The 20,076-nt window shown below is 39.2% G+C and overlaps 2 protein-coding genes across 2 annotated transcripts in view; one reads left to right on the forward strand and one right to left on the reverse strand.

Annotated features, from left to right (window-relative positions):
* POP1 (POP1 homolog, ribonuclease P/MRP subunit) overlaps nt 1-3,371 on the reverse strand; it is a 32,123-nt gene extending 28,752 nt beyond the window's left edge. The window contains exons 1-2 of the mRNA XM_047089021.1: nt 3,230-3,371; nt 1,384-1,551 (exon numbers count right to left, since the gene is read on the reverse strand). Coding sequence (XP_046944977.1) covers nt 1,384-1,551; nt 3,230-3,371 — 310 coding nt within the window. The remainder of the gene's footprint in view (nt 1-1,383; nt 1,552-3,229) is intronic.
* A 1,153-nt stretch (nt 3,372-4,524) lies between these two features.
* On the forward strand, nt 4,525-18,361 carry RIDA (reactive intermediate imine deaminase A homolog). Its single transcript, XM_047088937.1, has 6 exons — nt 4,525-4,692; nt 12,607-12,712; nt 14,984-15,038; nt 15,289-15,357; nt 16,110-16,165; nt 17,789-18,361. The coding sequence occupies exons 1-6, from the start codon at nt 4,628-4,630 to the stop codon at nt 17,849-17,851; spliced, it is 414 nt and encodes a 137-aa protein (XP_046944893.1). The 5' UTR covers nt 4,525-4,627; the 3' UTR covers nt 17,852-18,361.
* The last annotated feature ends 1,715 nt before the right edge of the window (nt 18,362-20,076 follow it).

The following is a 20,076-nucleotide window of genomic DNA, read 5'->3' on the forward strand; positions in this document are numbered from 1 at the left end:
AAGTATATGAACTTAAAATTCACCCACCACCCAAACCCTTAATTAGATTAATACAGCTGGTGGCTATATCTGTATTATATATAAAGCCATTCTGTTTCTACTTTTTTTCAAGTTCTCTATAAGGATTCAGTGTTACTTTTTTAACCATAAAAATAGTTTAAAAGCATGTTTACAAACAATTCCTTAAAACAGAGGGCTACATGCAATATAAATCACAACCATTTTTTTTACATAAAGTTATTTATTTATTTTGAGGAAGAGAGAGAGCATGTAAGCAGGGAAGGGGCAGAGAGAGAGAGAGAGAGAGAGAGAGAGAGAACCCCAAGCAGGCTGTGCACTGTCATCACAGGGCACAATGTGGGACTTGATCTCACAAACCATGGGATCATGACCTGAGCCAAAATCAAGAATCAGATGCTTAACCAACTGAGCCACCCAGGCACCCCAACCACAACCATTTTCAAGTGCAATAATCACATAAGAAAACAAAGAAAAAGTAAAATTGAAGTCACAAAGGTTGTGACTTCAAAAGTTTGTTTTCTTTAATATTTTTTGCTTTTTCTAAATATATAATCATAACTTTACTAGTTTTCCTTATTGAAAAGCAGACCTTTTTCTGAAGTAAACAGAGTGCTGGGGACATTTAAGTGCATTTTTCCCACCAGGCAGAGACCAGAAGGCATACCTAATGAATACAGAGTTATGCATACCAGGGGTGCAGGTGATGGAGGGAGGGAGTAACAGGAGAAGAGATCTGAAGGGGCCTGGAGACAGGTATTTAAAGGTCTTGGTTGGGGCGCCTGGGTGGCTCAGTCGGTTGAGCGTCCGACTTCGGCTCAGGTCATGATCTCACGTCTGTGAGTTCGAGCCCCGCGTCGGGCTCTATGCTGACAGTGCAGAGCCTGGAGCCTGTTTCAGATTCTGTGTCTCCCTCTCTCTCTGACCCTCCCCCGTTCATGCTCTGTCTCGCTCTGTCTCAAAAATAAATAAACATTAAAAAAAATTTTTTTTAATAAAAAAAATAATAATAAAGGTCTTGGTTGCCCTCGGAGTGTGTTAAATTCGGTTTCATCCTTGGAGAATGCATGTAGACGCCATTTTATATTTTAAAAAGGAGTGGGGCGAGGGAAAAGGTTTTAGGACAAAGTAGAACAGTTCACAGATAAGGACTTACAAGAACAAGGAGAAGAGGAAAAAAAGAGAAACTGAAGAATGGAGAGCAATCAGGCCCAAGGAAACTACAGCCACAGTCCAGACTAGAGGCGAGAAGAACCCCCAGTGGAAGGAGGAGAGGAGAGAGACGGGGAGGCAGGGCCAAGGTGGAGAGCACTGAAGCAAAGGGCTCATCGTATAATCAAACTTCACTTCTTCACAAACACCTACCAGTTATATACTTGGGAATCTCCTGAGAGGTGCCCTCAGGACCTGCTTTCCATCCTCCCTTCTTTTTAAACATTATTTTGGAGGAAGACTGTTCATTCACATCAGGATCAACTGGGGAATGGTGGATCATTTTGCTATGCCGCGGTCGTGAAGTTCCAGGAAGAAGCTCTAGTTTGTTTTCAAAAAGAAAACAAAAAGAAATATGTCAGCCTTACCAGGAATACAGATTACAGTGGAGAACATCATTTGCTGGGTGGCAATGCTAATTAGGTTTTTAATCCTACAACTACCCAGTAAGGTGGCTATTACTATCTTTCCTTAAAGAGGAGGAAATCTACCTACAATAGGGAGGTGAATTAATTTGACCAAGGTGATAAAGCTAGCAGGCAGCATACTGGCTCATCTTGTCAGCATGACAAATAAACCTTGCATATAAATTATGAGGGAACTTTTCTCTGAACTTTTCTCCAATAAATTATGAGTACAACATAAATTTTAAATCTAAGCTCCCTTCAATATTACAATTTACATGATTTTTTATATTCAGTCTTTTGTCGTAATTCTCTGCCACACTCAAGCTGGGAGCCTGTGTTAAATTAAAGAAAAGAAATAAAAGCAAAGTCTATACAAATGTCTGTGCATTGAAACCACTGACTTTAAGACATCAAATCACGGTCTGCAAAGGGAGGGAGAGACTAGCAGAGAATTTTACAGTGTTCCTCTTATTCCCATTATACTGTTAATTATTAAGCCCCTATAAACCATGAAACATGTTACAAGATTTGTCACTGGGAGATTTAAATGAGGTAAGACCCATTAAGGCTTATGTGGCATGATAGGCATCAACTGTTGGATCTGAAATCTAAATCTTACAAATAGAAGAGTCTAAAATTTACTTCACCAGACCCAATGCACACTATTCTTTAAAGTGTCCCCCAAAAGTTCTTGCCCACCTGCTTGCTATCTTCCCAAACTGGCATTTTCTATTGCTACCCAATGAACAACTAACACCTTGATATCACTTTATAAGGTTCTAAAACCAGCACACAAGTTAAATGTATATAAAACACTATTTCTTTTAGGAAATAAAGAAGTGTAATTTAATAATAACTGTTAAGGTAGAAATATATCTGTTCTAAGATACATACAGCCAATTCTTGTCATTCCCAATAGTTACGCTCTATAAAGTCACAATGAACGCTGAATTAGCAAATACTGAACCACTGTTCCAAAAAATATATATATGTATATACGTACACAAGTATACATACACATATACGTACATATATACACATATATGCACACATACATACATATATATATACATACACATCACATGGATTGCGATCTCAAATCATAAAAACAACTCACCCTAGTAGATTGTTTCCCTTATTTTACAACTAGAAAAAAGAGGCTCAGAAGTGTTAAGTGATCTGCCTGAGGCCACCCACAACTAGAACTCAATCCTCAGTTAGAGCAGGGGCTTCCCGAATTATGCCGCACTGGCCCACCAGAGTCTCCACCTTCTGGCCATCTCTGTAAGAAAGCTGAACCAAGGCAGCTGGGAACCTCAGCTGAGAATGCCCATATGGGGTGACTCAAATTTTTTCCCTCTCCTTGCAAATCCACGAATAACCACCAAAGTACCATGAGTATTAATTTGGGGGTTACAAATAAACTTAACAACTAGGTGAATGGGCAAAACAAAATGTGCGAATAATGAAGGTCAACTGATCTGTTTTTAAAAAGTGCAGGTCATTTAACCATTTAAATAATAACTATCAAAAAGAGCTAACATAAGCATTTTGATCCAAACAGAGTGGAGGGAGTACCGTGTGTATCTTACCTTGTTTTTGAGCTTGGAAAGATTTCCCACCTCCATTATAGTGCTTTGTGCCTCTATCCGCCATGAAGCCAGAGGATAAAGTCACGTTGGTGGGCTGATTTCTCATTTTCTTAGCATGTTTTCTTTCTTTTGCATTAGACATTTCTGGAAAGAAAATAATAAATTTGGTATAGGGAAAGGGAAATTCCATGCAAAAATAAAAAACATTTAGTAAATAAATATTCATGTAACTCAAAATTTGATTCTTTGGTAAAATAAATCTTCATTTATTATAGGTGGATTGATGATATCAAAATGCTATCGCGATCCTGACCCACAGCAGAGATTCATCACCAGGGCATCTCTAGGGGAGCCATGAATGGTATTAACACCACAAACCCAATTTAATAGAAAAAGAAAAAAAAGTCTATTGATGGAAGAGACCATTATTAGTAATATTCCAGATCACACCTAGCAGAGTGCCTTGCACAAAGTGGGGCTCAACATAAATTTGCTCAGTGTACACGTGATGCATAAATGGAGTGAAGTGTGCCTATAATACATTTATGAACAGAATAAGAAATATTTGGCCAAGTACCACGCCTTCTGACACAGCATGACTATCTGCCAAGAGACCAGCCTATCTTCCTTTTTGAAAGCAGATCCCAATCACCAGGGCTCTCACTTCAGATGTGAGGGGGATGCGTGGAGACCTGTAAAGCTAGAGGCACCCGTGAATGGGAACATGGGAGCGGCGTTAGGTGGACGACGCCGCCCAGATCTCAGCGTGGTCCCCTGAACGACCCAACTCATTCCTTAGAGTGGTCGGCAGGATACGGGTGCATGCCCATTCCCAGAACGGCGTCCGTCGGGCGGGACAAGGCGAGGAAATGACCGACGCAGGGGGCTCGAGCACAGGGGCCGTAGGAGGCGCGGGGCCGCAAAGCGGGGCCCAGGCGCAGGCTGCAAGGGACGAAGAGGAGGTCAACGGGGTCTGAGCGGAAGAAAACCGGGAGGAAAGCCGGCACGGTGCGCGGGCGCCGGGCGGGGTACCGCCACGCACACTCCCCCCAAACTCGCGGACCCTGGGGGACACCAGCCCGTCACGACCTACCTGCCAAAGGCTCTCAGGCAGGGCTCCTCGGGTCAGAACGACAAGGCTCCGCAACACTACCCTCCGTGGAGACGTGTGCGGCAAGCGATCTGCAGGGCGCATGCGCCAGCGCGGCCGTGGCCTCCACGTGGCCAGGAGCCCCGCACAGACTACAACTCCCAGAATGCAGAGCGAACCCCCTCCCCCCGCCCGGGAAACAAGTTACCACGGGGGTTCTGCCCTGGGTAGGTCAGTCCCGTGAGACGCAAGCCGGGGCGGTGTGCAGCATTTCTCTCTTGGAGGGGCAGCAAGTAAAAGGGTTAGCTATGGCATCTTTAATCAGAAAGGTGATCAGCACTGCGAAAGCTCCAGGGGCCATCGGTCCGTACAGGTAACGACGCGGGCGGGTGCGCGGATGGACTCTGGGCTTGTGGGGTCAGGGATCCGAGGTTGGAATAACTCTGGGTCAGACCTGGAGCGGGCTTCGACCTTCATCGGGTCCAGCCTTCTCGAACACGCTGAACCCGAGAAACTGAACCCGGGAAAGGGGTTAACATACCCTTTCCAGTGGGAGCCCCACTGGCAACAGGAGCTTGTGTTCCCTGGGACTCTGCCCGGACCTGGAGGCCACAGAGTTCTGCCTGCCAAGTAGTCAGTTTTTTTAATTTTTGGACTTTTTTTTGTTTGTAACCGTTTTATCCAGATATACTTCACATGCCCATAAAATTCACCCCCTCAAAGTGTACAAGTCAGTGTTGTTGTTATTGTTTTTATTATACTCACAAAATACTCACTACTACATAATTTCAGAATATGTTAATCACCTCCAAAAGAAACCGCATACCCATTAGCAGTGACTCCCCATTCTTTCCTGCTAACCCCTGGCAACCACTAATTTACTTTCAATTTCTGTGGATTTGCCTGTTCTGGACTTCTGTAAATGGAATCCTACGATATGTGGTCCTTTGTGACTGACTTCTTTCACTTCGTATAATGTTTGGTCTAACCCTCTCTTAATTCAAAGGAATAAATCCCATGAACAGATGTGAGTGTCTCTCTGGAGAGCTGAATTTTTTTGACAGAGACGCTTAGAAAAACGCTGCTCATCTACCTAAGACACTGATATTTACAACCCAAAGAGAAATGCAGTGGGATGTGTATAAATTAGTTGCCCATGCTTATTTCCCACTAATAAAAACAGCACAACGAAAATCATTTGCTAAGATTGCCCTGACATGCTCTAGCTAAATGTGTATATACTGGCCAGAAAGTCTACACTGTGTACATGTACTCCCACTTGTCAGAAGTGCTGTTAATATAAAAAATTTAATTGCTTTTTTTTTTAAGTTTATTTATTAATTTTGAGAGAAAGAGAGAGAAGAGAGAATCCCAGGCTGATAGCGCAGAGCCCGGCGTGGGGCTCATTCCCACAAGCCTCAAGGTTATGACCTGAGCCGAAATCAAGAGTCTGATGCTTAAGCAACTGAGCCACCCAGAAGTTTCTAAATTACTTTTTTAAAAAAACTGTATTTTCTGAAAATGTCTCAGCTTTAAAACTACTAAATCTCATCCTATGCATTCTTGGAGACTTTTTGTCTCTAATATAATTTTTGTTACTTTAAATACTTCATAAAGTATACCACGTAACCCTTTCCCCATTTTTCCTTTTAAAAATGTAGTATCTGATCACGGTTAAAAGAATCACAGATGGAAAACTTACAACTGAACCACTTGGACTATGATATAATACATGTATTGAGTACCTACCCTATGTCAAGCACAGCAGAGGATGCAAAAAATGTATAAGAATCAATCCAGTGTGAAAGACATTCACACACGTAGGGGAGAGAAAAGGAAACATTTTCATTTAGTCCATGCTGCATGGCGGCCACTGTGACAACCACCTTCTTCTCTGAGTCCCATCCTCATTTTATAAAAAAAAAAACAAAACCTGTGTCCGAGGTCAGACAGTCCGTAAGTGGCAGAACTGGATTTGAACAAGCCCTAGCTCCATCCTCTAAACCACACTGCCATGAGAAATAGCACTCCTAGGTGGCAGAACAATAATTACGATAGCAGGGTTAGAAATAAGTGCAGTGGGAATAAGGAGTCATGGGGGCAGGGATGGCAAAAAAAAAGGAGAAGAAAGAAATTGCTGATAACCGGGGACAGGGGAAGAGAAAGATTTAAGAGGACTCCTGCGACAGGTGGTCCTTGAGCTGGGTTTTGAAGGTTAGGTTTGCCATTTGTATAGTACTGTTGTAAAGTGATTTTTAAATTACTTTATTAAGAACTTCAGCAGAAAGTCATTGGGCGAAGTTCATTCCAGATAGAGGGAATGACTTGAGGCATAGTGGTGGAAGAATACATGGCATATTTTTTGGAGGAAGCTTTAGTAATCCAACTACGACTTTTACTCTTTTTCTTTTCCATTTGCCAAATCTGTGTACCACCTATATCATAATTTACTTAACACTTTTATTTAAGAGGGCTCACTTTAACACCTTTAAAAAGGAAACTTTACAACAGTACTCTAAATAGAAAACAACCTGAGGAAGGTAACAGTAAAAAAAAAAATAAGCTCAAATAAGTAAAAAGCGTAATTCTGGGAAGCTGCCACAGTTGGCTCAGAACCTAAGACTGCTCTCTCTGTTAAAAGTGATAAATTTCAGGGGCGCCTGGGTGGCTCAGTTGGTTAAGTGGCAGACTTCAGGTCAGGTCATGATCTCTCGGTCTGTGGGTTCAAGCACCGTGTTTGGCTCTGGACTGACAGCTCAGAGCCCGCTTTGGTTCTCTGTCTCCTTCTCTATCTGCCCTTCCCTTGCTCATGCTCTCTCTCTCTCTTTCTCTCTCTCAAAAATAAATAAACTTAAAAAAAAAGTGATAAATTTCAGGGCACCTGGGTAGCTCAGTAGATTAAGTGTTGGGCTTTTTTTTTTAGAGAGGGAGAGCTCAAGCTGGATGGGGGCAATGCAGAGAGGGCAGAGGGGGAGAGAATCTTTAAGCAGGCTCCACACTCAGCCTGACGCAGGGCTTGATCCTTTGACCTTGAGATCATGACCTGAGCCAAAAACAAGCATCCAGTGCTCAATCAGCTGAGTCACCCAGGTGCCCCAAGCATCTGAGTCTTGGTCTCAGCTCAGGTCTTGATCTCAGTATCAGAGATCAAGCCCCACATTGGGCTCTACACTGGGCATGAAGCCTACTTTTAAAAAAGAGAAAAAAAAGTGATAAGATTTTTTCCCCCTAAAAATGGTATTTTTTCTTTCATATAATTAGAGGATTGATGTCATAATCGCTAACATTTAATGATGTTCACTCAGCACAAAGCACTCTTCTAGGTGCTTTAGGTGCACAGTTATTAATTACAGTACTCGTTTTTTGGGTGAAGAAATTGATCTACTTGTGGTTAAATAATATGCCCACTAGGATGGGATATGACAGAATTTGAACTTAGTCAAGCTCTAGAGCTCAGTCTTCATCATTTAGTTTGCTATCTCCTGCTATGGAATTACTGAAAGAAAATTGAAAAGGGAATCATTTCCTTACTGTGATTCAGTGTTTGTATATGACCTACACTTTGGGAAACACAGGTTCAGAGTTGGACTTTGAATCTAAATTTTTGTTTTGCTTCTTGCTAAAAATTAGCTTTTAGCAAGGTCTGGACTATGATCATTTTCAGTGCTAAACTGAAGAGTATAAACTTTATTTTGTATGCGTTGAGGAGCATTCAAATGTTTTTGTAGAGGAAATGACATGATCAGATTTCTTTTTTTTTTTAATGTTTCTATGTATTTTGAGAGAAAGAGAACACACGCTAGTGGGGGAGGGGCAGAGAGTAGGGGGGTAGAGAGAGTCCCAAGCAGGCTCCAGATTGTCAGCGCAGAGCCCAACGTGGGGCTTGAACATACAAACCATGAGATCATGACCTGAGCTAAAATCAAGGGTCAGACGCTTAACTGACTGAGCCACCCAGGCGCCCCCGGTCAGAGTTCTTTTAAGAGGAAAAATTATTTGGAGAAGACATTAAAGATAGTTATGGGGGTATTACAATAAAAGTAAAAATCAGCAATCTTTTTCCTCCTCTGCTCTGGATCGTTCTTCCTCAATCACCCGGTGGTTTTACTTCAGAACAAAATCAACACTTAACCAGACAAAGTGATTATAGAGCCTGGAGCATACACCTTCCTCAAGTGTGTACGTTACAAGCAGGGCAGTAATATGCTGGTTGACTTTATAGAGCTGCAAGAAAAAAGAAGGGAAATTTAATATACCAGTATGATGAGAGAAAAAACATCAACCAGCTCACTGTGTGGAGACTTCCCAGGACATAGTGCCCTTAATGCTATTTTGTATCCAGAGATCATACAAGGCCACTAAAAATGGTGCTAATTTTCAATATTTTATCTTGAAGAAAACCACACTCCCAAGGAACTAGTTATATCCTGATAAAGTTAATTAGACATGTTTTAAGAACCATTTGAAAACAAATTTGTGTGCATAGAGTTTTTATGAGCACAGTTGTTGAAAATTCCAGGTCTTCTCTAGGAAGAATTCAAATGTGTTGAACTTTCAATCTTTGGCATTGTGATGGATGGGGTGTTGTCACCAATTCACTAATCAGCTGAGCACATTTCAGGAGTACCCCAGGACAGAACCTTGAGAGATTTCAACATCACATTGCATTGCTTTCCATTTTGTTAGCGCACTATCCAAATAGTCATGACATTTGGAAGCGATAGTCCATGTGGCATAGATTACAATACATTACAATTACAATGAGAATTCTTACTAAGATTCTTTTGAAAGTGTTATTATCCTTTGAGTTGGCAGTAGAACAATACACTTAAATGTTCTGGAAACCTAATGACTTGTCTGTGGATAGTAGGTTTCTTATTCTCAGGAAGAGCTAACTAGCTAATTATCTTTGTGAACATCTCTTCACTAATCTATAAGCGATAATTCACATAGCTCAAATAGTCTTAGAGGTCTGTTAGTTTTCTGAGAATAAATGAATTCCTTTTTACTATCATAAATTTTTACTTTTTTTGTTTGCTTTATGTTTATTTTTGAGAGAGACACACACAGAGCACAAGTGGTGGGGAGGGACAGAGAGAGAGGGAAATACAGAATCTGAAGCAGGCTCCAGGCTCTGAGCTGTTACCATACAGAGCTTGACGCAGGGCTCGAACTCACAAACTGTGAGATCATGACATGAGCCCAAGTCGGACGCCCAACTGACTGAGCCACCCAGGCGCCCCAATAAATTTTTTGACCAATGGTAATGCAAATGGGCTTAAACTATATTTCAAATATAGGGAAAGTTAAAATTACTTTGCAAAGGGCCTAAGGTAGCCTAATTCTACACAGGACAGTTAATAAAAACCTTGTTAGTTGATGATACTTTTCAACCTGAAGAAAGCTTACACATTAACAAACACCATAGTTTCCTGTTTCTGGGCCAGGGTGAATAGCTATCTATTATGGCCCAGATAGTTGAGAAGAATTTCTAGACTTTCTAAATCCTATTAACCAAGTTTAAATCTACCCTCTTTCGCTCTCCAAGTCCACACAATAAGCCAGTGGGTCCTGCTAAAAAGATACTTTACTGACAGCCAAAGTCATTTAAGCTAGTAAGTGGTTAGAGAGCAAAACATGAACAAGAAGTTATTGTGTGCCCACTAGTGCAAGAAATCACCTAGGCCCTGCACAGCTGGAGACAGTAAGACACAGCTCCTGCCTTCAAGGGGTTTACAGTCAGTCTGGCATACCCCAGAAATAGGATAAGAACAGAACTAGTTATACTATAAGACAAGATCCTGCTCATGGTATAAGAATGGCTCCTCTGAGGTTCAGATGAAAGAAAGGCTTAGTACTTGCCCAGGGAAAGTGTGTGTGTGTGTGTGAGTGTGTGTGTGTGTGATACGGTTTTCAGTGTAGTTTTGTTTACAGTAGCAAAATATTGGAATCAAGGGGTGCCCAGGTGGTTCAGTCAATTGAGTGTTGGACTCTTGATTTCAGCTCAGTTCATGATATCACCGTTCGTTAGATCAAGCCCCTCATCATGCTCCAAACTACCAGTGCGGAACCTGCTTGGGATTCTCTCTCTCCTTCTCTCTCTCTGTCCCATCCATGCTTGCGATCTTTCTCTGTGTCTCTAAATAAGTAAATAAATACATTTTTAAAATATATTGGAATTGATGGTAACTAGTAAAGTATGTCCAAACAATAAAATACTATGCAGCTGTTAAAAGAATAAGGATGCATTCTGCATATAGTTATAGAAAGATTGCGATATACCATTGAGTGAAAAAAGCAAAATGTAGAAGAGCATTTAGTATACCATATGTTATATAAACAGGGAGAAGATATATTTCATTTTTACTCATATATGCGTGAAGAAACCTTGGAAGAATACGTAAAGGAGAGCATTCGTTATCTGTAGGGGCTGGAAACTGGGCAGGAGGAGGATAAGGAGAGAAAGGAGGAGATTTTTCACTGAGATTCTTTGTATTTCTAGATTTTTGATCCATGTGAATGTTCTCTTATTCAAAAAATTATTAAGAAAAGAACTATAGGGGTGCCTGGCTGGCTCAGTCAGTAGAGCATGCGACTCTTGACCTCAGGATTATGAATTCAATACCACATTTGGTGTAGAGCTTACATAAATAGATAGATAGATAGATAGATAGATAGATAGATAGATAAGTATATACATACATACTATATTTTAAATCATAAAGAGAAAAGTTATGGTCAGGGAAAATCAGGGGAAATGAAGATTAGAAATGAGAATGTAATATTAGAAATGTAACATTGGAAATGAGAAGATGCTCTTTCTAAATAAACATGGAAATGATAAGACAAATTTTACTTCTAAATTTAAATTGATACTAAGTTTTCTTTATCAGGATTTTAAAAATGGTGGTACTTAATGCCACTGAATTGTGTACCTAAAATTGGTTAAAATGATAAATTTTATCTTATATATGTATATATATATTTTTTACCACAATTAAAAAGAGAAACAACAGAGGTGTTTTCTTTATCCAAAAACTAATACATTTTTTTAAGTTGATTTGTTTGACTCTTTTTCAGGTCTCAGCATGGCTTATTCTGTTTCTTGTGATCGTACCCTAATTCTGAAATTTAGTATCCTCATTACAAAACAAGCCTTTTCCAAAAACAAGCACTTTATAGAAATAAAGTGTTCCCATCATAGGTGGATCCTTAATTGACACTTCAAGAAGCAGTAATGAATCTTGTCCGAAAATAACTACTTCTTTTCTAGCAGTGCTCTTGGCATTGCATTTTTGTTGTTACTGTCTTGCAGTTCTGTTGAGGTGTAAGTTACATTAAAGTTCACCCATTTTAAGTTTAGAGTTCCATGGGTTTTGGTAAATTCTTAGAGCCATGCATTTGCTACCACAGTCAAGTTTTAGCACATTTCTATCACCCCCCCAAAAATTCCCTCATACCCATTTGTGGTCAGTCCCCACTGTCCCCAGGAAGTCACTAATCTACTTTCTGCTGTTATACTTTCTCTTCTAGAATTTCATATAAGTGGAATCAAATAATATGTAGTCTTTAGTTGGATCTATCAGTGGATGTTTATTTTTTGTTTTTCCTTTTTGCTATCATAAATAATGCTGTTCTGAACAGTCATGTGAAGTCTTTGGACATATATTTTCCTTTCTTTTCGGTAGCTGCCTAAGAAAGAAATCGCTGGGGTTGTATATTAAGTATATGTTTAAGTTTTTAAGAAACTTGCCAAACTATTTTCCAAAGCATCTGGATTTTTGCACTCCTGCCAATGGGGTACATATTACAGGATTCTGGTCACTTCACATCCTCACCAATCCTTACTGTTATCAGTGACATCTTACTGGGTGTAATGGTATCTAGTGAGGTTTTGCTTTACATTTTTCTAATCAGTAATAATGTTGAGAATCTTTTATGTACTCCCTAGCTCTTCATATGTCTTCTTTTATGAAATATCTGCTCAAATCACTTGCCCATATTTTATTGGGTTGTTTATGTTACTGAGCTATACGAGTTCTTTATATATTCTGGGGACAAGTTCTTTGTTAGATATGTGTTTTGCAAATAGTTTCTCCCAATCTGTGACTTGTGTTTCCATTTTCTTAAAGATCTCTTTCAAAAAGCAAAAGGTTTTCATTTTAATGAAGTCCTATTATTCTTTTATTTTACATTTTGTGCTTTTTGTGTCCTAGCAAAGAAATCTTTTAGCATTGAATTTTGTGTTTTATATTTTATATACATACTGTATTTCCGTTTATTGCAGTCAGGCTGTGTTAGTCGACAGGACCATTTACATTTCAGGACAGATAGGCATGGACCCTGCAAGTGGACAGCTCGTGCCAGGAGGGGTGGCAGAGGAAGCCAAACAAGTAAGTCATTTTTCACACTTGAAGTTCCCTTCTTTATTGCTTTTTAATACTGAAAGTATTAAGAATCCATTTGGCTGATTTTTTATAGAGGTTATCAGATAAATGCTTTTAAAGTTCCTTACTGATTGATTTAAGACAGTTTTATATCAGCAGAAAGTCCAAACTTTGAGGAATCATTTAACAACAACAAAAAAGTCTACCTTCCAAGGGTGACTTCAAACCTGAATGTTTGGATAGTCACTAAACTGCAGTAATTATTTTATAGTATATACATATATCAAATCATCATATTACATACCTAAAACTGATGCAATATTATATGTCAGCTCTCTCAATAAAATTACTTCAATCTCAATTAAATTATTGAAATCAGATAGCATCTTGCCACTTCCACACGGATTGGGAAATTTCTTATCAGGGCCACTTAGCTGCAAAAAAAAAAAAAAAAAAAACCCACAGAAGTAACAGTCAACATTTGTTAGTAAGAGAGAACTATCAAAGATTATGTGCAGGGGTGCCTGGGTGGCTCAGTCGGTTAAGCGGCCGACTTCGGCTCAGGTCATGATCTCGCGGTCCGTGAGTTTGAGCCCCGCGTTGGGCTCTGTGCTGACAGCTCAGAGCCTGGAGCCTGTTTCAGATTCTGTGTCTCCCTCTCTCTGACCCTCCCCCGTTCATGCTCTGTCTCTCTCTGTCTCAAAAATAAATAAACGTTAAAAAAATAAATAAAAAAAAAAAGATTAGGTGCAATATGTGTCTTTTAAAATAAGAATGAGGAGGGGCGCCTGGGTGGCTTGGTCGGTTAAACGTCTGACTTCGGCTCAGGTCATGATCTCACTGGCCGTGAGTTCGAGCCCCGCGTCGGGCTCTGTGCTGACAGCTCAGAGCCTGGAGCCTGTTTCAGATTCTGTGTCTCCCTCTCTCTCTGCCTCTCCCCTGTTCATGCTCTGTCTCTCTCTGTCTCAAAAATAAATAAACGTTTAAAAAAATTTTTTTTTAAATAAGAATGAGGAGTATAATTCTGATCCAATAAATAGAATTAAATTATAATTTTATGCATTCACTGAGTCATTTATAATATCCAAAGATAGAAAACAATCTAAATGTCCATCCATAAGGAACTAATGAAATAAATCATGCTAGTTCCATACAACTAAATTAATGGGGAAAAATCTCCCAACATAAATTGATAGGTGATAGAATAAAACAGAGATGCAAAACAGCTTTGCACAATATGCTACCATCTGTGTGTGTGTGTGTGAGGGTGTGTGGGGTGTGAGTGGTGTGCATTTATGCTGGTGTAAGCATGGACTGTCTCTTCAAGGATATACAAGAAGCTGGGGAAGAAGGAAGTAAGGGTAGGAGATATCTTTTCACTGTATATGGCTTTTTTTATAGCTGTTGAATTTTTTTGCCATATCTATGTATTACCTATTTAGAAGACTTTTTTTTTTTTTAAATAAAAATATCAGGGTGTCCGGGTGTTTCAGTCGGTTAAGCACCTGACTCGGTTTCAGCTCAGGTCGTGATCTTACAATCGTGAGATTGAGCCCTGCGTCGGACTCCACACTGAGCGTGGAGCCTGGTTAAAATTCTCTATCTCTCTCTCTCTTCCTCCTCCCTCTGCCCCTCCCCCACATGCATATGTATACTCTCTCTCAATTCAAAAAAAAGAAGAAAAAAATAAATAAAAATATCAAATATTATAATGTGCCCAGTAAAATAAAGAGGAATAATGAATTGAAAAAATTGTACATTAAAGAATGAGTGAAAAACTGATGTTTTTCCAAAGGCCAGAGTGTCAAGCATATGCATAATTTACTGATACTGTTTTTTGGAAAAAGATAGAACTCTTTAAAATCAATTATTGCTTTAAAAGGAAACATGTTTTAATGCTCACTAGCTTTTATTTACCCTCAAAGCAATACAGAGTTCAGAACTCCAGAAGCTATCTCTTTGAGCTTAGTGGACACTGGCTGAGAACTTTGCACCCTCTAGCACTGAAGAAGAGACTTCAGTCCAGTCTTTCTACTCACAAAAGGAGACAAGGTCTCACTATATGTCAGAAAGATTCATTCCATTACAGGAAAGCCAAGAAGCAATTCCCTTGTATAGAGGTGGCCTAGAAGGAGTAGAATTTCCTAGAACGGGAGGATTTTTCTGCAACATAAGCTATTTAAGGAGATATTAGTAAAAGTTGATTAATTGAGTTGAAATAAAGCTTTAAAGTAACATCCATCCAGTGCCTTAGGTCTTTCTTGCCTTGCTTCATAGGCTCTTACAAACATGGGTGAAATTCTGAAAGCTGCAGGCTGTGACTTCACTAACGGTGAGCAACTCGATATTCCTTCACATTTGTTTGATACCTGTTTGATTCCTTCACATTTCTGTTTGATAACTCTTTTTGAAGAATATGGAGCATCCAGTAATATGTCATGCCATATGTTGGTTGCTTTTGAAAGTTGTTTTAATTTCAGGCCCATTTTAATCAATTCAGTCGCAGAACCATATGTTTTTCTAAGTAATATTTTGAGTGAGACCAAATAGCTAAACCTAATAACGATGTATGTGTCTTTTAGTGGTAAAAACAACTGTTTTGCTGGCTGACATAAATGACTTCAACACCGTCAATGAAGTCTACAAACAGTGTAAGTAATTTGGCTTCATTACTGTATTCCGTTTTAAGAGAAATGAGTGTATTAACCTTAATGATTGTCCATTATGAATTAAGAGTGATAGGAGATGCTAAAGAAATGGCCATAGATCCTGTCCTAAAAGAATTGTCTGATTGGAAACATACAGTGTGCCCCCATGAAAAAGATCCAAGATACTTCTATGGGATTCCCTAGAATAATATACTACAGTCTTACAAATTCATTTTCCTAAAGCTTAATATTGATACACTCTTCTCAGGCTTTTAAGCCCTCCTAATAATAACACATAAATTGTATTTTTTAGTGCTGTGATATGACCTCGCCACCATCTCTGTTCTGGCTCTCAGAATCCTTAGCTGGTTAATTAGTTAATGGTTTTAGGCCTTGGTTTCTTCATATGCAAAATGGGGATAAAACTTTATAGGGTTGTTTGAATGCTTAAATGAGTTCATATCATATAGTATCACTTTAAAAATAAAACCCTATTCATATCAAACAAGATCAAAGTCTCAAAGCATGTGAATATTTTCCTTTTTCCCAGAAAGCGAAGACATTTTTAAAAGTATTCACTGTCATAGGAATCCTATGGCAAAATATTTTATCAAACTAATATGAATGTTAGCTTCTTTTTTTTCAGTGTTGCTTGTATCTAAGCACTAATAGATCTATGAAGCACTTACCAGATTCTTGATTGTGCCGTCACAATACAGTGTCTGAAAACTAAAATGAAATGCTTTTAAATTTAGATTTTAAGAGCAGTTTTCCTGCAAGAGCTGCTTACCAGGTTGCTGCTTTGCCCAAAGTAAGTACACTTTCAAATGGCTAATGTACACAATTTTTTTTATTTATTTATTTTTTTTATATATATATGAAATTTATTGACAAATTGGTTTCCATACAACACCCAGTGCTCATCCCAAAAGGTGCCCTCCTCAATACCCATCACCCACCCACCCCTCCCTCCCACCCCCCATCAACCCTCAGTTTGTTCTCAGTTTTTAAGAGTCTCTTATGCTTTGGCTCTCTCCCACTCTAACCTCTTCTTTTTTTTTTCCTTCCACTCCCCCATGGGTTTCTGTGAAGTTTCTCAGGATCCACATAAGAGTGAAACCATATGGTATCTGTCTTTCTCTGTATGGCTTAATGTACACAATTTTAAATGCCTACATTGTTTTCTGAATATAACAAACTAAGCACTTTTGCAGGAAATTTTTAAAAGAAAAAAAAGAAATAATCTGTTTTCCAGGATCTTTTTTTTTTTTTTAATTTTTTTTTTTTTTACCTTAGAGAGAGAGAGACAGAGCACAAGCCGGGGAGGGGTAGAGAGAGAGGGAGACCCAGAATCCGAAGCAGGCTCCAGGCTCTGAGCTGTCAGCATAGAGCCCGACGCAGGGCTTAAACTCACGAGTAGTGATATCATGACTTGAGCCAAAGTCAGATGCCCAACCAACTGAGCCATTCAGGCACCCCTCTGGTTTCCAGGATCTTAAAGACTAAAAGGAAATACCCAATATTATATGTACAAGGAAAAAAAATTAAGAAACTTAAGAATTTTTTTTAATTTATTAATTTTTGAGAGAGAGAGAGGGAGCACAAGCCGGGGAGGGGCAGAGAGAGAGAGGAGACAGAGAATCCCAAGCAGGCTCCGGGCTGTCAGCACAGAGCCTGAGGCAGGCTTAGACTCACAAACTTCGAGATCATGAGCTGAGCTGAAATCAAGAGTCTGACACTTAACAGACTGAGCCACCTAGATGCCCCAAGAAACTTAAGAAATTTTTAAAAGTTGTCATAAAAATTAAGAAAATTAAAAATTAAGGCCACACATAGACCTTCTATTAGAAAAAGAATCTCAAAACCAGTGGCTCACATATTTTCTCACCATTCCTAATTTGGTATTCGAGCCTAATCAGAAGCTCTTAGTAGCACGGTATTCCTGCCTACAAAGAAGCAGCCCCTACTGGCTTCCACTTGTAATTGTGAGTGGTATTTTTTATTGTTTTAATTGGCTGTTACTGGAATGCTCAGTATCATCAAACTTAATTAAGGTATTGGGTATAGTAGAATGAGCTCTGAACTTGGAATCAGAAGACATGGGTTTGAACCTCTGCCACTTAGCTCTGTGTCCTGGGACAGGTTGAATAACCTCTCCAGGCTTCAGCATATCATTCTCCGGACTGAGGAGAGAACACTGTCTGATATAGCTGCAGTGAGAATCCTATGTGCTAACGCTTATGGACGTGTTCGGCACGAGAGCCTGGCCTGTGGTAGGTTCCCAGGGAATGCCTCCTCGTCCTTTCTTTCTTTGAGAAATTTAATGTTAAAAACGCCCTATTGCTGTTAGTTGCATACGTTTTTAGTAGGTATTGCACAGCTCTCTTAATTTGTAAAAAATTACCTAAACGTTGCTTCCTTATTTTCCCTGCAGGGAAGCCGTGTGGAGATTGAAGCAGTGGCTGTCCAAGGACCTCTCACAACGGCGTCGCTATAAGCGGGGCCGGCATTATTCAGTCTGGAATCTCAATAATGTTTTTAAATTAACATCTTAATTTTTACAGTTGACGTTGGAAAGTGTATGATTGACTAAAACATTGGAAGTCACTATGGAAATACCATATAATAAGGGGAATTGAGTGTGAACTGAAGATCGGATGACAACTCCCGTTACTGGTGTTATAAATCACACGCATACTCATGACTGGATATGGGAAAAAAAAACGTGCATTCCGTACTTTCTCAAATAAATGAAAGTAAAGGGAAATAACATCTAGGAGAGAGAGGTTGCTATTCCTGATAAATAATAAAAGCACACCTAATTCAATTAAAGCCTATTAATTTAATGATGTGAAATATTGAATTCTCACGTCAGCTGTATAACTCTGCTTTCACTTGAGTAAAATTAAAGTACTGAAGTTTGAATGATAGAGGTGAAGGGGAAGAGAGTGGACCACAATTTTCATAGATAATATTTTTCTAATGGAAATAAACAGACATGCAGATTTTCCTTGGTGTGATCTGTTCACTTATTTTTTAACAGTTTAATTTATACATTTAAGCACTTACCTAAAGGTGGGGGGAACCATGAAGTTGAAACTCCAACTATTTTTTTCTCAAAATTTATTTCTGACTTTCTGCACGTTTACACTGTTGTAATCGGGCTGTGTATAACTATTTTGTGTTTGATTCATTAAAGTCTTTTAATTTAGATGAGTACTACATGAATACTTCCTTGCTGTAGAATAAATTCCAACACAGAAGTGTATAGATTAAAAAGAAGTACCCAGGGGCACCTGGGCGGCTCAGTTGATTAAGTGTCTGACTCTGGATTTTTGGCTCAGGTCATGATCCCACAGTTCGTGGGATTGAGCCACCAGCACAGAGCCTGCTTGAGATTCTCTCTTTCCCTCTCTCTCTGCCCCACCCCTTCTCACGAACATGCACGCGTTCTCTCTCTCAAAATAAATAAACTTTTTAAAAAAGTAAAAGTACCCTTCACTCACTGTCTATCCCACTTAACCTCCCCAAAGAGAACCACTGCTAAGAGTTTTCACTATAACCAGCAGACCATTTTCTTTACATACTTGATCATCCAGTTTGGTTTCCACTTGTTTACGTAAGTGGCACTTTATGTGTTATTCTCAGATTGCTGTCTTCTGTCTTGAAGATCGTCCGTATACATAGGTATATGTCTACCTCATTTTTTAAACTGTCAGAGAGTGTTCTTTTGTGAGAACATGCCTTAGGTGATTTAACCCCTCCTCCAAACAGTTCTGTGTTTTCCAGATGATCATATTACAGCAAGGCTGCCATAACATTCTTAAACGTACGCATACCATTCTTAAGTATACAAAATCTTGTTAGAGCATCTAACAAGAGCACAGACTTTGGAGTAATTCCATTGGGGTTCTAGGCCCACATCTACCACTTAGTCACACGACCTTCAGCTAGTTATTTAACCTCTTAAAGCCTCAGTCTCCTGAGACATAATTGCACCTCTCAAAGGGATGTCATTAGGATGAAATAAAATAATGAATATGAAAAATTACTTTGCAGAGTTTAACACACAACAAAGGCTCAAAAAGTCCACCTCTATTTACCAGTATTTAACAATTATGAATCGTATGGAATAACATGCTAGATGCAAAAGTTTCTGCAATTTAAATGACTAAATTTATTAACAAAAGTATGACAACTCTTCAAGTAGGCAAGTTTGGGAGTATGGCAGAGTAAATTGATAAGATTAGGCACTGAAAATTATTTTAGACACTTTTACATGAAGCAGTATAGTTTAGTGGTTAAAGACATGTACTCTAGAGCCAAACTACCTGAGTTCAAATCCTGGTCCACCATTTATAAGCTTGTAACTTTGGGCAAGGCATTTAAGATCTCTGGTCTATTCTGTAAAATGGCGCTGATTCATCTATAAAATGGGGATATTAGTAGGACCTACCTTATAAAGTTATAAGGATTAAATAAATTAATATGTATAAAGCATTTAGAATAATGCCTGGCACATAGCTATGATGATGATAATAATCCTAGAAGCCTTCCCATTATTTGGCAATAAAAAGAAATGAGCTGTCAAGCCATTAAAAGGCATAAGCATTTACTTAAATGCATGTTGCTAAGTGAAAGAAGTCCATCTGAAGAGGCTGTACGTAGCACAATCCCAATTATAGGGCATTCTAGAAAAGGCGAAACTAGGCACCCTTTTTT

The sequence above is a fragment of the Lynx rufus genome, unplaced genomic scaffold (genome assembly GCF_022079265.1).
Source record: "Lynx rufus isolate CCGP_SWC_20201006 ecotype Redwood Valley unplaced genomic scaffold, mLynRuf1.p SCAF_26, whole genome shotgun sequence".
Classification (NCBI taxonomy): Eukaryota; Metazoa; Chordata; class Mammalia; order Carnivora; family Felidae; genus Lynx; species Lynx rufus.

Bases quoted from the DNA above. Each gene is read 5' to 3' on its own strand.
- RIDA (XM_047088937.1), top strand. From the start codon at position 4,628: ATGGCATCTTTAATCAGAAAGGTGATCAGCACTGCGAAAGCTCCAGGG. The intron at 4,693-12,606 runs GTAACGACGCGG...CGTTTATTGCAG, and splicing joins GGGGCCATCGGTCCGTACAG to TCAGGCTGTGTTAGTCGACA. The intron at 15,039-15,288 runs GTGAGCAACTCG...TGTGTCTTTTAG, and splicing joins AGGCTGTGACTTCACTAACG to TGGTAAAAACAACTGTTTTG.